The sequence below is a fragment of the Haplochromis burtoni genome, unplaced genomic scaffold, assembly GCF_018398535.1.
Source record: "Haplochromis burtoni strain Fernald_Lab_line unplaced genomic scaffold, NCSU_Asbu1 Contig_220, whole genome shotgun sequence".
Classification (NCBI taxonomy): Eukaryota; Metazoa; Chordata; class Actinopteri; order Cichliformes; family Cichlidae; genus Haplochromis; species Haplochromis burtoni.
The window spans coordinates 723,807-740,145 of NW_024582581.1; the positions used below are offsets into that span (position 1 = coordinate 723,807).

Sequence of the window (16,339 nt, forward strand, 5' to 3'; positions counted from 1 at the left end):
AAGTTAGCTAAAAATGTACTCGACAATGGAGGATATGCAGTTGTAACTAATGTAAAAATCTGTCATCACAATGAAATAAGTGTGTTTTCCTCTGCCTCTTTACAGTCTGTATGCTTGTCATCATACGGTGAATCAGGGCTAAAATGAGTATCTCCTTATTGCCAAGTTTGATTACACAACATCAGTTTATCCTCCCCAGCACATTTTTACTTTTTTGTATTTAATGTCCCTCAATTGTTGGCATAAAATGATGATAAACTTAAAAAAAACGAAGTAATTTGTTGTGTTTCATTCACATTTGAAGTTGACGGTGATTGTGCAAGATTTAACACACCTTCTTCACAACAAAGTCTCCGGGCAGATAAATGATTGACTTGAGCCTCAGCAACATGTCCACTAACATCTGCTGGTCACAGCCCTGTGGAAACATATGAAGATATTTAACTGACCAACCATCTCCCAGTCTCCCAGTTACTGTCTGGGGTATATATTTATTTTTTCTAATGAGTGTGCACCTTGAAAAGATCAATCTTCTGGAAGGTCGCCAGGTTGATGTCCACAGCAATGGCTGTTCTCATCACTAGAGGCATCTTGTCCAGCAGCTCGGACTCATCTGAAAACACGGAGATGAAACATTATTTAATTCAGTGTTAAAACTTTCTGCACCTGGCACAATAGTAGGACTGACGTCTGATTTCTGTCCTATAATTAAAGCGTTTCTCACACACTCTTAAAGACTGAAATGAAGATTTTATCCAGTGACTACTGACCCAGCATGCCCTGAGCGTCCCAGGTGTAGGTGTACCAGGTGCGGACTCGGTTCTGTATCAAAGACGGGATGTGATTGGTCACCATGTACTCCACAGTGTTGTCCATGGAAGAACGGAAGTAAGTCTGTCCTGCTGTCGCTGCACCAATGACATCTCTCATCTGAGACATTATGATGATAAGAAGAAAACCTTTGTTGAAACTAAATAAATACTCCTCTCACTTAGACAGTAGAATGAATGTGCTTTTGTTGTTTTTGACAGTCAAGACATCACAGGGAACCAGTGAAATACTATAGACAGAGTAACGGATACTGGAGTATTGCAGGTTTATTCATCTATCTACATAAACAGGACAAGTGGGGGAGAATAAGAGACAATCGTTTACTACTACTAGTACTACTTGCAGTTAATGATGCTAAAAGGATGCTAATCAGGACTCCAGATGAAGTAAGGATGCTGGGGGCTGTGACTCATGCTATGGGGCAGAGTGTCCTCTGTATTACCTGTCCAATCAAACTGGAGAACACAAAGACGCCCAAGAAAAAATTAGTCATCTGAAAGGTAATCTCAAAGACGGTTTCGGGTTCATTAAGACCCCCGATGTTGATCAGACTGCGGACAGCAAAGTAGTAACAACGCAGGTACCTGTGGAGAGTTTTTTTTTTTTGTTTTGGGGGGGGGGGGGGGGGTGTCCAGAGAGGGGTTTGGTCAAAAACTGTATTGGATTTTGTGTTTGGGGTCGCTGTGGGAAAATGGTGTTTGTTTCTCTGTTTTGCATAAAATGGCAGTGGTGGGTTCTGGGCACGTTTGAGCGATTTCCTTGATGTCTTGCTGACATTGCTTTAGCTTCCTAAAGAGAAAAAAATATTAAAAGGAAAGAGAAAGTAAAATAACAAAAATGCTACGAGAAAGAAGCTACCTGGCCAAGCATGGTGGACATAAAGAATGCCCCGAAAAGGTAGTTGGTCATCTGAAAGATCAGCCCGAATGTGGTGTCAGGAGTTGGTAACTCGGCGATCAGTAGCAGGGACTTCTCGGCATAGAAGAAGCAGCTGAGGTAACTGCAGCCACAGCATCAGCAGCAAACATGGGACATATGAAAGATTTTGACTGGATGCTTTGTGAGCTGGAACTCATAACTCTGTGCGATAAACCAGAGACTTTTTTTTAGGTAATTTTGTTTTTGCTATAACTTTTTGTTATGCATTGCTAACATTATCCTCCTGTGTGCTCATTTTCTACCTTTCTGTATCATGTTGGTGAGTGAACATGTTTAATATGGTCATTTGTGAGTACAGATGTTCCCCTAGCCACTGTTTTCAAACCATCAGCCAATCATTAGAAAGTTGCACAGAGGGAGGGAAGAAAAAACAGTTTGTTGTAACTGTGACTCGTGCACAGTGTTGGGGAGTAACAGAATACATGTACCGCCGTTACGTATTTAAAATACAAAATATGAGTAACTGTATTCCATTACAGTTACCGTTTAAAAAGGTGGTATTCAGAATACAGTTACTTTGCTGAAATAAAGGGATTACATGGCGGTATTTTCCTGTTTGATATGTTCGCCTATGCTCTCTCTACTTTGGGTTTCCCTACCGGTGGAAACCCAAACAAAACACGCATTAAGAGGCTCAAATGCCTGTGTCTCAATCTCGCGTCTCATAATGATGTGAAGAAATATTTAAAAAAATGATTTAATATGAAGGCAATAGGCAGAATGCTACAGGCATAGCCCTAAAGAATGTAGCCTGATGGGCAGTGCAGTCCGTGCTGCAGGGAGAATGGACTGCCATACCCGTTATGTGTCTGTGAGCGAGGGAGGGAGAAAAAGGAAAAGTACAAGATGTCATCGAGCAGAAACGGGAGCTGGAAGCATGTAAATATAATAATAACAACTGCAGCCAAGAAGAGTGCCTGACGAGCCCAGTTGTAAGTAAGCTATTAAGACTCGACTGTACACTGTGTTCGTGTTTTCCTCGAAACAATAAGTTCGGTTGGAGCAGCCTTTCAACGCCTCTCTCTGTCTCTCGCTAGCAACGTTGACCCACACAACAAAGTAAAGCCAGTTTTCAACTACGAGCGCAACACGAACCCAACGTATTAGCCAGAGGTCCCTTTATGGTTTTACACCTTTACGGTTCAGAGCCGCGGACCTGTTTTATATACGCGGAATAGTTTTCTATACGAGATCGCTGCAAAAAGCGCAGTTACCTAATGTCCACCCTCCCTGTTACTCATTTTATATTTAGATTTAAAAATCTAGTTGGTATTGGTATGGCGAGTAACCTTCAGTAATAGTAATAAATCACACAGCAATAGTACATTCATGTAGTTGTAAAAAAGCATGATAATATATTAAGTAATCCAAAGTATTCAGAATACGTTACTCTCATTGAGTAATGTAACGGAATAGGTTACAAAAACATTTTGGGGCATGTATTCTGTAATCTGTAGTGGAATACATTTTAAAAGTAACCTTCCCAACACTGCTCGTGCAAAAGCTGCTCTAGCAGAGTCTCAGAATACAGTATGAGCATGCTAGGTCCACATCAAGAGTTGGCAGAAAAAAAGATGAGAAAATCCCTCCAACTCAAACACAAGTGGCTGTATAGAAGTGCTGTACTTACGCGCTGCCAAGGCCGGAGTAGACCCATTTAGTTTTACCAATGCCCTGATATTCTGAGGCCACGTAGTAGAAGCAGGCATTAAGGTGGAGCATGAAGAGCAGATAACCAATTGTGCGAATCACTCTAAGAGGGGTAATAAAGAGAGTTATTGATATGGCCACATTTTGACATTTTTGCTATCTCAGTTAATTGCATTGTATACTGGATGGATCAGTGGGTGGATGGATGGACGGATGGATGGATGGATGGGGTGGATGGATGGATGGATGGATGGATGGATGGATGGATGGATGGATGGATGGATGGATGGATGGATGGAATGGATATGGATGGATGGATGGATGGATGGATGGATGGATGGATGGATGGATGGATGGGATGGATGGTGGATGGATGGATGGATGGATGGATGGATGGATGGATGGATGGATGGATGGAATGGATGGAGATGGAGATGTGATGGATGGATGGATGGATGGATGAGATGGTGGATGGATGGATGGATGGATGGATGGATGGATGGATTGATGGATGGATGGATGGATGGATGGATGGATGGATGGGTGGTGGATGGATGGATGAGGATGGATGGGTGTGGTGGATGGATGGATGGGTTGGATGGATGGATGGATGGATGGATGGATGGATGGATGGATGGATGTGATGGATGGATGGATGGGGTTGGATGGATGGATGGATGGATGGATGGATTGGTGGATGGATTGGATGGATTGGATGGATGGTGATGGGTGGATGGATGATGGATGGATTGGTGGGTGGATGGATGCATGGATGGATGGTCTTACCTCCAGATGTAAGCCTTGGCCATGATGCTCTCTAGACGATCACTGAACTCAAAAAATGTGTCCATCTTGAAAACAGGTGAGGAAATGTGAGCCAGATGAGAGCCAAAGTACATTTAATAGGCGTTGTTTATTGTCTCATTCATCTAAACATTATTTAAGTAGATTTACCTTCAGTAGACGATTGAGTCTGAAGGCAGATTTGAATCCAAATTGGATGTACAACAAGTCAAATGGCAAGACTGACACCACGTCTGCCTGTGAAAGAGACAGACAGCTGTAAGGCCGCTGACTCTAATTAAGTACTTAACTTCAAAGCTCAAGGGATTTAAGTGATCATACCAGGAATCTCTCTGAATCTCTGTAGTGCTTCTTTGTCATCACTCTGTCTTTCTGCAAGGGAATAAAAGTGATTTTGTCATTCAGGCCAGTGTTATTCTCTGTCAGCAGTCAGGATCATTTCCCACTTACAATGATGTCTCCTCCTTTGACGAACTGTTTGCGGGGCTGGGAGATGACAGAGTCCACCAGGTAGATGATGTCAGCCAACACATCCAGGGTGAACCAGTAAGGGATGGAGATCTCAGTGTGGTAGGGGAAGCACAGGCGGGCCGTGATGAACCACGTGTTGTAGTTAAAGGCCACAGTCACCAAGCTTAGCCATGCAATGTAGCGACGGTCCGTGAAAGGGTCTATGGTTTGCCCAAACACAGAGTCCATCAGGTCCTCGAGTGGCTTCAGCACAGTGTCCACCACTGACCACATTGCCTCGGATATCCTGGTTCTTATACTCTTCTTCTCCTCCTGCTGTTTGGCCTCTGCTGCCTTTTGTTCTGCTTTCTTTTGCTCATCCTCCTTTTTCTTCTTCTCCTGCTCCTCTTTTTTCTTCTTGTCTGCCTCCTCCTTCTTTATCCGTGCCTCCTCTGCCTGTTGTCTCCTTTCCTCTATGACTCTGTGGTAGTCGTCTTTGCGTAGCAGTGGCGCTGAAAGGATAAAGGGGCTGAGTGAGCAACAGTTAAATATTAAGAATTAGTTTCCTTACTGCCCCATGAAAACAATAACATCCACAGATATTAGAAATATTAGAACATCTGCAGCACTGAATGGTTTTGTGTTGGCACTCACTGACAGGAGGGGTTATCTCAGGGGATGAAGCATACTGATCAGTCACTTTCTCCTTGAAGAGCTGCTTTCGTTCTCTCATCTTCATGATTATGGCTCTGAGGTGCTCATCTGAGTACTTGTTGATGACTATGGGAGGAGGTGGAGGGGGGACTCCCTCCTCTCTGAGGAAGCAAAATAAGAAAGTTGCGCTGTTATTGGCAGTGAGTGAGTTTCTGATGTACCGAGGATAGAAAAATCATAAAAACACCTAAAAATTTCTGATGTGAATGAGGAATTTCAACCAATTAAAAAAAAGGAACAAATCAGGGAAAGTTGTGTAATAATCAGAGACTCCACTCGGCATTAATGATTCAACACCTGTTCTACTCCAGCATTTAAAGTTGCCTAGAGGTAAGATTTTACTCTGAAAAATCTGGAACTTTACTTTAACATGCATTAAGAGGTTTTCTGGTCATATATCTGCAATCCCAAACTAGCCAGGCTCACATTCTTTCAGTTTAGTTTTATTTGTGTAGCACCAGATCACAACACCAGATGTGTCAAGCTACTTTATATTTTAACAACCCTACAATAATAGAGAGAAAACCCCAACAATCAAACCCTATGAGCAAGTACTTGGCGACAGTGGGAAGGAAAAACGCCCTTTTAACAGAAAGAAACCTCTGACAGAGGGAGGGGCAACCATCTGCCATGTCCGGTTGGAGTTCACGATGTAAGGAAGACGGTCAAAACTCACATAACTTGAGTGGAGTGTTCTTTCAAATTGTCTTATCTGGACATATATAAAGTACAGTGTTGGGCAAGTTACTTTGATTTTTCCTCGACATTTCACCTTTAAAAACTATTTACTTTGCCTTGTTTGGTATCATCCTTTTCAGCACAACCTCACGTGTCTGAATTTACAGTTATGTTTTCATTTTGACATATTGTATTAACATAATTGATCTAAAGTCAGACAAAAAACATAAAATCTGAGTAGAAAAAGTTATATTTTTTACCATAACAACAACAGACATGTTTATTAAATCATATTTCATAAGTAATTAGTAAAGTAACGGGATTACTTTTTTGGGGGAAGTAATCAGTAATTAGTTACTGATTACTTTTTCAAGTAACTTGACCAACACTGAAAACAAGACATTAACGCTCTCTCTCTCTTTTTCTGCTGTCTTTCTTTCTCTCTCTCTCTCTCTCTCTTGCTGTCACTCCTAAAACTTCACCCTTTTCCTAAACAAATATAATTTTTTGATTGGTCAGCATGGTACATTTTTCCACCAACACGAACGGGCTGTTTTTTGTTTAGTTTTTTAATGTTTTGGTCATAAGCAGAGAGTGCTTGCTTAGACGTTAACGTGACGAAACTATTCAGGAAAAAACGCCGCGTATATATTGTTTATCAGGATTCTGGTTTTACGTGGCCTATCTGCACAATTTAAAAACTGGTATATATCACCCTGTTACTTTGTCATCTTGAAGTGGTCATGTGATTGGCTTACCACGACTACTTTATTCTTCCTCAGTCAAACAGCAGCACTCATGCGATTGTTTTGCCCCCCTGAGCTCCAGGTGTTGTGCCAAAAAGTGATCGTCTGCCAGAAAGTGATTGCCGTCCGCGAGAGCGCTCGCAGCTGCTTAAAGCTGTAGCGCCCAGATTGCTTACAGCTACTTCCGTGCAACTGATATAAGGTGCAGTAAGCTGAACACAGCTTCAACTGTCTGTTTGTTGAAAAATAGTAACGCATCCGCGCCGCATTTTCTTGTTAGTAACAGTAACTGCATTGTAACGATAGGAATAGTAATTAGTTAGATTACTCGTTACTGAAAAAAGTAACGCCGTTACTTGTAACTCCGTTATTGCCATCACTGATAAAGTATAATACACATTTAAGGTATATAAATGTAGAAATATTTGATTCAGTGCATTGCGACCATCCTCAGTGTTTATTTCAGTTTACAATCGTTCCCTTTTCATTCAGGACCCAGCTCAGTACCTGTGATTTGAAATGCTAAAAAGAGTGAATCACAGAGCGAAATAACTTGTGACATAAGAAGGATCACATTACACGGATAAATGCAATCAGCCAAGTGGTGCTCACTGCAGAGCCAAATGGATGGAGTCCAGCTTCACCTGTTTGTGGTTAAGGTTAGGGCACTTTGGGTCAGGGAGGACAGATCTAGAGGTCAGGCCATGCTAGGCCAATAGCGGTCTTCCACTTCGGCCGAGCTGTGAGAATGATGGATGCTCTCCCTCTAGTGGATAAAATTCTGTAGTGCCTTTGACAGAACAATACACCATGTTTAAACTGACACATCCAACATGCTGAGATCAGGCCCTGCAGTCAAATTAAAGTCAGTACATTCTCACACTTAATTGTCAGGTTGAGTTTCCATCGTTTCTTTCATTGTTTTCAGTGTGTAAATGGTACACTGTGCTGGGTTGGAGTACCGCCCCTGGTTTGTGGAAACTAAATGAAAGAAAGTTAAAGAAAGTGAGCCAACGCCGTGGTGACACCGGTTCTGGTAGGAAGCCTTTGCAGACTTAATCAACCCTAAAGGCGATGCAGCATTTCATCTCACTAATATGCCTCATAAAAGAAGAAGGACACATACTTGGGCGGTTTATATATGAGAAGGACACAGAGTAAACCACACACACTTCAGGTTTTGTGTAGCACTGGCAGTAAAAAATCCCAGTCTAGCTCTTCTGTAGAGTACCTCAGGATCCCCTCTGAGCTCTGACACTATTTATTCCACACATTACTTAAGCTGCTGGCTGACACTGACCCCACCACCACCACACACACACACACACACACACACACACGCTACCTGTCCTCCACCTGGAGCCTCTGGCTCTTGCCACCATTGTTGTGTCATATATATCATATCCTCGTTGAAATCCAACCTGTGCTTAGAACTACGAGGATCAGCCGCTGCTGCCTCTATCTGTCGCCTTCACAGTGTTTATTGAGGGACCAGAAGCAGCTCTGGTGAGCTCCTTAAAACCTAAAGAACTGAAAATCTTTTAATCCACTTTCAGGCCATCCCTCTTTTAATATGCATGTTGCTCCAGCGGGTAAAGATCCCACATGCTGCGCTTATCTCCGTAGGCACCCTCCCTCCCTCTCCGCCCTCTTGCCAGGGAATCTGATTAATTAGCGTCCATGGGGTGATTACTTTGATATAGGTTTGTGGTGTCACTTGGCAGGTGTGTGTTTGCAGTGAGCTAAAGTGGAGTTTGGAGGCTGGGCTGATATTCTGAGGATAAACACACTGTAACTAATCTCTGTAAATGCTTTTGACTGTCGGTGCACCCGCTTTCAAATGAAATGTGCCTGGAAAAAATTAGGTAGAAGAAACAACACTGCAAGCACAGGTCTTACCCCTCAGCTCTAGCTTGATCGGGGTTTGGTGGAGGAGCCGGAGCCGAGGCTGGGGCTGGAGCTGGAGCTGGGGCAGGAGCTGGTGCTGAAGCCGCTGATGGTGCTGGTTCAGGGGCTGGGGGTGGTGCCGGTGATGGAGCTGATTCTAAGAAAGGGGAAAAAAATCCTACGTTTATTTTGGCTTTTCAAGATTGTTAGAAATGGTCCTCACCTCCTGGAAGAAGAATAAAAAATGTTTGATCTTACCTAATTATTTATTTTGCATCGTTTGTTTTCCTGTAAAGCATTTCTTTTAGACATCTTTATAAAAATGTTACACATTTAGAAATATAACCGTAACAATACATTAGATTAAGTTTTATATTTATAATGGTTTCTGTTTTCCCATTTATTTCTTTTAATTGCTAATTTCCTCATCATTGTATTATGTGTTTTCCTTATAGTCCCTTTAGTCTTATAACTGCATGTCATCCATCTGTGAAGCAACTACGAACTGTAAATGTGTTCATCCTTTTTTTGGCATCTTTGCTGCAACCATTTTTATTTAGTTCATCATCTATTAAAGATACCTGTAACATCTGTAAAAGAGAGAGACAAGACGCTGAATATGACATTTGAGGGGTTAATTATTAGCTGGCCGTGTTTCTGTCCGGCTTTCAGACACATTAGGCAACCGTGGGATCAGCAGAATGAAGTAACAGAACCTGGATGGATGATGGAGACAAACCTGATGTTATTCACTCCGGCTCCAAAAGGCCATTCAAACTTTCAGCAACACAATCAACAAATCAGTGAAATTCAATTTCTTGTCGAGCTCAGCAGTCGAGGAAACTCAACTAAAATGGAAACGGTCAGCAGGCACGAGAGAAGTCGTCCAAGGCTGAACGTTTCATATTGGACATTTGTCCAAAGGCTTTCTCTTATTTTGGTCCCTTTTTGTCACTCGTTTGACTGTTTGCGCTTTATAACTATGATGTATCTGAATCCTCATGATGCTCTACAGCTTTACACAAATAACAAGAATAAACAGAATAATACACGAGGCTGACTGAAGTGTGGAGGTGTTTCAGTAACACTGTGTTTCACTGCAGTATCTAATTAGCAAATACATTTGTAAAGAAGCTTATTATACAGTAAAACGTTACATACTTATTTCCCTTGTAATGGCATAAACAAGTGTTGTATTTATGTGGATGGATATTGGTGGATTTAGATGTGGGTGTTTGGCCTATTACGTTGATTTGTCAGTTGCATTTGTATTAGTATGTCTTTTAAAAAAAATGATGATGCGTATGTTTCTATTTGCTCGATGACCTGTGCAGGGACAACAAACCCTTTGTCATGTTAGATGAATTGTTTTGGTATACAGTCCCTGACAAATAAAGAGGGAAACCAAAATGAAGCGAAATTTAAAATAATCCATATTTTCTCATGTTCCCAACATATTAACAGTCAGTCTTGTTTTAATTTCACAGGATGGGACAAAAAAAAGGAACTGGGTAAACTTTTCAGCCGTTAGAATGACTCACCCTGTGGTTTGTCCACTTTCTTGTCTTCATTCTCCTTCTCAGCTGGCTTCTCCTCCTACACGACAAATCAAAATTTTTTTTCTTCACAACGTCTGACGCCTGGCTCCATTTGTCAAACAGTGGCCATTAAGAGTGACGCTTTAATTTCAGTGGCAGTTTTAAAGAATGGTGAATTCAGCGTTTGACAAATGACTGCCTCCCCTGATGGACACTTTTAAAAACAGGCTGCGTTCATGATGAAACAAATTTCAAAGTGCCCGTTTGGGTAATGAGTGATTTCAATGAGGTAGTGAAACAATTTTATTTGTTTTTTTTTTCTGTTTTGCTGCCAGGGTACAGAGCAGCTGGTTGAATGATAGAGGCAGACGAGACGCCACTGCTCATGTCTGTAACCAGTCAAAAATCTGGTTGACAATAACGATTTATTATAGTTAGTCTAATAACTGAATATACAGGCGGAACACATACCTTGGCTGGAGGTGGAGGTGGAGGTGGAGCTGGGTCAGGGGCTTTGCTAGTAGTCCCAGAGCCCTCTGGCACCTGCGGGCTGCTAAAGAGACCCTTCAACTTTGCAAACATGTCTAAAAACCTACAAGTGCATCAGCCGTCCTGCCTGCTGCTTGTATGAGGGGAGTGTGGCGGGAGGCAAGGATCAAAACGATCCCTCAACTAGCCTGATCCCCTTCACTCCGCCTACCTTTTCTTCTCCACCTGTTTTAATTCAGCGTGTCCTCATAACCAAATTGACCCTAATTGCATTACTGTATTTAGCAGGACTAATACTCTTGCACCGAGCATAGCCCCCACCATCAGCAGTGACATGTCAGCCCATCCCTCAATTGGCTTAGGGGTGACCACTAAAGCAGGGAGGGCTGCTTAAACAGCATGCATGAGTGCGAATGTCTGTGGAGCACACTGTCATTCTTCTTATTGTAAGTGACACACTCTCGAGTCATGATACACTTTAAAAAACTGCCATTCCCGTTGAATGTATCATTGTAAAAGGATGGAAGACAGTGATCAAACAAAGTCACATAGTGGGTTTGAATGACCCAACTAGATATACACCAGCTCACTGAGAGGTCAAAGTGACTCTGTCCTTGTGTCCTTTCACGGAGTTAAAATGTGGTCATGAGTGCGTCATGCCCGCTGCTCTCATTTACTCACTGTAGTACTTTGCTGTCTGAAGCAGGGCAGGAGGGAATCAAACAGGCTGATCCGCTTCTCATACAACCAACTCCAGTCTTGCCGCGGTCTCAGTGCAGGTAATCAGCTCATGTCCATGGCCAGTTTGGAGATGGCTTACGTGTGGACCTGGAAAACATTTTTAGAGCTAAAAACAAAACTAAAAGTTGTTGAGAGCTTCTCTGGGCTAAGTGTGTGTTTAATTTAGTCTGGGAGTTGTTGTTTAGTGTGCAGTCGGGAGTGCAAGGCACAGCTCTCGCATCATCAGCACTTTTACTAATCTCTCTAAACAGATACCTGCAGATGGCCAACGGCAGCAGCACTGCAGCTTGCATGTTGGCTGCAGGGTCAAACTATTCATAGCATTCAGCAAAACGAAGCAGTGATCGTGATGCTGTTGTCTTCACTCTGGCTATGAGGAATTCTTTCATATTCTTTCACAGCTAAACTTTCAACATGAGAGGTCCACTGTTTAACAGCTTACGTCAGTCACAGCAAGACTGAAAAGACACTTCAAAGTAAAAACTGAAAATGATTGTAAGTGTATGATGGCGCTGGTTTGTAACTGTGCCAATCTGAAGTCTTTTTCTTTCACATTTAGAGCTAAATGTTACAGATAACCATAATTATAATGGTTCATACTTCAGAGCTACAGTGCTGTGAAAAAGTATTTTTCTTTCCCCTTCCTGATTTCTTAGGTTTTTTTGTGGATATTTTTCACACATGTTCCAGATCATCAAACTTTAATATTAGACAAAGAGGGAAAAGCCACCCAAACCTACCTGTCATTGTGTGAAAAAGCAACTTCCTCTCTTTTTAAATTAAACATTAACTGTGATTATTCACATTTTTTGCAAAGCTGAGTTTTGTTTCAATAGCACTCTGAGTTGGTGAAATAGCAAATCACTTAAACAGAACCTGTCAGACAAAGTAAAGTAGGCTAAAAGATCTCTAAATGTAGCGCACCACACCATCTAAAGAAACAGCTGAGTCACCGATATCTATCAGTCTGGAAAGGATTACAGAACCAATTCCAAGGCTTTAGGACTCATGAACCACAGTGAGAACCATTATCTACTGAGGAAGGTTTGAGTCCCGTTACATCTGGAGTAATTCTGCCAGAGGTTTCTTCCTGTTAAAAGGGAGTTTTTCCTTCCCATTGTCACCAAAGTGCTTGCTCATAGGTCATGTGATTGTTGGGTTTTTTTCTCTGTATGTATTATTGTAATATAAATTGAGGCAACTGTTGTTGTGATTTGATGCTGTAGAAATAAAATTGAATTGAAAAACTGAATTAAAGCTGAAATAGACGCACTTCCTCACCTGGCCTACAGATGGCAGTACTATGAGACCTAAAACATTAAATCCACTGCAAATGTCTTGTACAGTCATACTAACTGAGTCGTTCCATTATATTTTTGTTGCAGTAATGAGAATCTGCCTCAGCTATAACCAGAATTCCTCTGGTTCAGCAGCCACCAGCCTGATTTAAGAGAGCAAACCTATCTTTAACTTTAACCCAAACATAAAGTCTCTGTGTTATTCGAGGCCATGCTAAAGACATGTGTTTAGGCTTCTTGTAACTTCCTGATGGGATGCAAGAAGGATAAACTCAGAGGCGTGAACTTCTTAACATTTCTATTTCCACATACTCAATTTTTAAAAAAGATTTCCTCCACATTTTATGTGAAGACATCATGCAAAATGTCCAATTTAGTTTTATCTCACAAAAATACTCAGTCCAGATCTGAAACTATATTTTATTCCAAAGTTAATCGCATTGAAGTTGGGCCAAGGCTGACCTCTGGTAAATTTTCATGCAAATCAGTCCATAACTTTTTGAGTAATCCGCCAAACCAATTACCTTCCTAATAGGGACCTGCTCATCGGAACACTGGGGCCATCCTAAATGCATTAAGCTGATTTCATAGTCACTGTGGCACCTTTTTGGAACCTGCAGAAATATGGTTACTTTCACCCACAGATCTCACTTTATTGTCATTGTCATTTTCTTTCATGCTTTCCTGTTTTCATTTAGCCCTTATCACAATGAAACATACACACTCTCAGTTGTCATTAAAAGTAGAATTGCAGCACTATCACCCACTCAGCTCATATTATGCTTTTCTATGCCTGTTGTCACGCTGAGGAATGACCCACAAAATGCCAGCGTGATGCAGATGGTGGCTTGACTCAGTCACGGGCTTTGTGCAATGTATCTCTGAGCGGTCTGAAGGACCATCGACTTCGTTTGAGGTACACGAGAGGATTTGGAGTTCAGGAAGGTGTAGATGACTTTTTCATGCCCTCTACTGTCCATTTATACAGGGAGATGGGTATTGGTATCTGCTCCTTTTCCATTAAACCAAGAGAGTTGGGCCTTTAGCCCTTAACATTGTATTTTTTTTTAAATTCAAGGGTATTATCCTTAAAACACAGTAAAATACAGCAAAAAAAGGATGCTTAATAACATTTAATAGCGCAATAAAATGCCAGGCTGAACCATCCAACACACAAACACACATTTACTCCTGTCAGTCAGCAGCACAGTGACAGCATACCTTGTCAGTGAAACAGCTAGAAATAAATTTATAGCACAGAGTGGAAGCGGCTGAGTTGCTCAGTGTCCAGTCACATATGACTCACTGTGCTAATTGGTGTAATACAGAACAGCTCTCAAAAGGGGGTCTAGAAATGATAAGAAGGCCTAACTGAGGGAGGCTAGTTCAGAGAATAATCACTGTGAGAAATGCCATCATGATTACTCCTTTAACAATGCCATAAAATCTGTTTGGCTACTACGTGAGGGGCCTCCATTCAGTAGGAGACAATAAGGCAGCAATTTGTTCCAGCGAACGAAGCTGTTTAAAAGACTGCTTCAAGTTAATGAAAAAAAACTTATTTCACTGTCTAAAGTAGTAGAGATGTTGTGTTACTGATTTGCCTGATGACATGGAAAATTAATAGAAATACACAGAGAGAGGGTGCGGAATACTTATACGTACATACAGCAGAGGCAACCAAGTAGATTTATTTTTGAGAGCGAGTCAGTTAAATATTTCAAATGTGTTTTCCTTAAAAATTAAATGCATTGTGATATAAGCAATCAATGGTAAATGGCCTGTATTTATATAGCGCTTTCCTAGTCCCTAAGGACACCAAAGTGCTTTACATATCCAGTCATCCACCCATTCACACACTGGTGATGGCAAGCTACATTGTAGCCACAACCACCCTGGGGCGCACTGACAGAGGCGAGGCTGCCGGACACTGGCGCCACCGGGCCCTCTGACCACCACCAGTAGGCAACGGGTGAAGTGTCTTGCCCAAGGACACAACAACCGAGACTGTCCAAGCCGGGGCTCGAACCGGCAACCTTCCGATTACAAGGCGAACGCCCAACTCTTGAGCCACGATCGCCTCAATACCTCAAATCACCAAAAAAGTCATTAGGTACAGCAGTGCTGGGGTGGAGGACTATTTTTGAACATATATAAATTTAGTTTGCCCACATGCACTTTGCTATATAAAGATATAGCTAACATTGACTAGCTGGGACCACACCCTTATTTTAGGTTTGACAGCATTTCTAGAAAGGGGTGTCATACATAGACAGAACCGGAAGGGATGTGTATGGAGGTGTGGTCCCGCTCCCTGCATTCAACAACTACCTTGTTTTAGTTGTGGTAGCAACCTGGGTTATGTGCCACTTCAGCATCTTCGATGTACTATTGCTGTGTGATTTATTACTATTAATGAAGGCTGCATTACAACCTGCTAGCTGCAAATAATCACGTGCAGTTCTGAAAGCAGATAGAATGAAAACATATTACTGATAAAGAAATAGTTTTCTATACCAAACCACTGCAAAAATTGCAGCCTTACCTAATGTCCAGCCTACTGTGACTCATTTTATATTAAGATTTAAAAATCTAGTTGGTATTGCTTTCAGAACTGCACATGATTATTTGCAGCTAGCAGGTTGTTAATGCTGTCCATCAAGTCTAACAGTCTGCGGTCTATTAACTAATCTCAGCTAACGCCAGCTAACAATGTTAGCTCAGTGGCGAGTAGCCTTCAGTAATTAAAATAGTATTCAGAATACCTTACTCACATTGAGTAACCTAACAGATTATGTTACAAACCAGATTTTGGGCCATGTATTCTGTAATCTATAGTGGAATACACTGGTAATACAAAAAATGTACACATATTTACATATGGTCTTCAGAATTTTTTGGCAGCAGTGTACTAGACACTGATGAGGACATAGTGGAGGAGTGGAACTTCACCATCACTGACTTTGGTAGCTTGAACTTCTTCAGCTGCCGCAGGAAGTAGGTCCTTGTTCATATTTTTCAGGAAATGTAAGGACTACACAGTGTCCACTGGAGAGTTATGCAGGAAGACGAGGTCCTGTGAGGTTTTGTATGTTCTGTTCACAATCAGCTCCGAGCTGTGCTTGATTGGAGATGGGACAGCACAAAGCTGTCAAGCTTTCAGTTATTTCCATAACTACAGAGGTCAATGAGATGCGTCTGTAGCCATTAAGGCTTGTGAGCCTTGTTTTTGTGGAAACAGGAATATTGTTAGAGGCCTTGAAGCAGGCTGTCAAATGACATGTCTCCAGTGATGTGTTGCAGATGTCAGTGAATTGTGGAGACAGTTGATCAGCACAGTTGCTTCAAGGTGGATGGAAACACCAAATCTGGTCCACGTGCTTTGACAGGGTTTATCTCGGTCTCAAGTATCCGATTGTTCAGTCTGACGTCACTAGCCGTGTCTGGGTCTAAACTCCGCTGCAGGTCCATATATCAAACGATCACTATGGCATTACTGAGAGTTGAAAAACTGTCTAAAGTCTTTCATCTTTAATAAAATGATCAGCGTTCTGCTCTACCAGGTGTAACAATT

At 41.8% G+C, this 16,339-nt stretch overlaps 1 protein-coding gene across 1 annotated transcript in view; it reads right to left on the reverse strand.

Annotated features, from left to right (window-relative positions):
* Nucleotides 1-10,937, reverse strand: part of LOC102289936 (cyclic nucleotide-gated cation channel beta-3) — a 13,927-nt gene extending 2,990 nt beyond the window's left edge. Inside the window, exons 1-13 of the mRNA XM_005936550.2 lie at nt 10,709-10,937; nt 10,241-10,295; nt 8,712-8,856; nt 5,329-5,489; nt 4,675-5,186; nt 4,546-4,596; nt 4,375-4,461; nt 4,207-4,271; nt 3,401-3,523; nt 1,274-1,415; nt 771-930; nt 516-613; nt 335-418 (exon numbers count right to left, since the gene is read on the reverse strand). Of these exons, the coding sequence (XP_005936612.1) occupies nt 335-418; nt 516-613; nt 771-930; nt 1,274-1,415; nt 3,401-3,523; nt 4,207-4,271; nt 4,375-4,461; nt 4,546-4,596; nt 4,675-5,186; nt 5,329-5,489; nt 8,712-8,856; nt 10,241-10,295; nt 10,709-10,819 (1,794 nt within the window). The 5' untranslated portion in view covers nt 10,820-10,937. The remainder of the gene's footprint in view (nt 1-334; nt 419-515; nt 614-770; nt 931-1,273; nt 1,416-3,400; nt 3,524-4,206; nt 4,272-4,374; nt 4,462-4,545; nt 4,597-4,674; nt 5,187-5,328; nt 5,490-8,711; nt 8,857-10,240; nt 10,296-10,708) is intronic.
* Nucleotides 10,938-16,339: the final 5,402 nt, after the last annotated feature.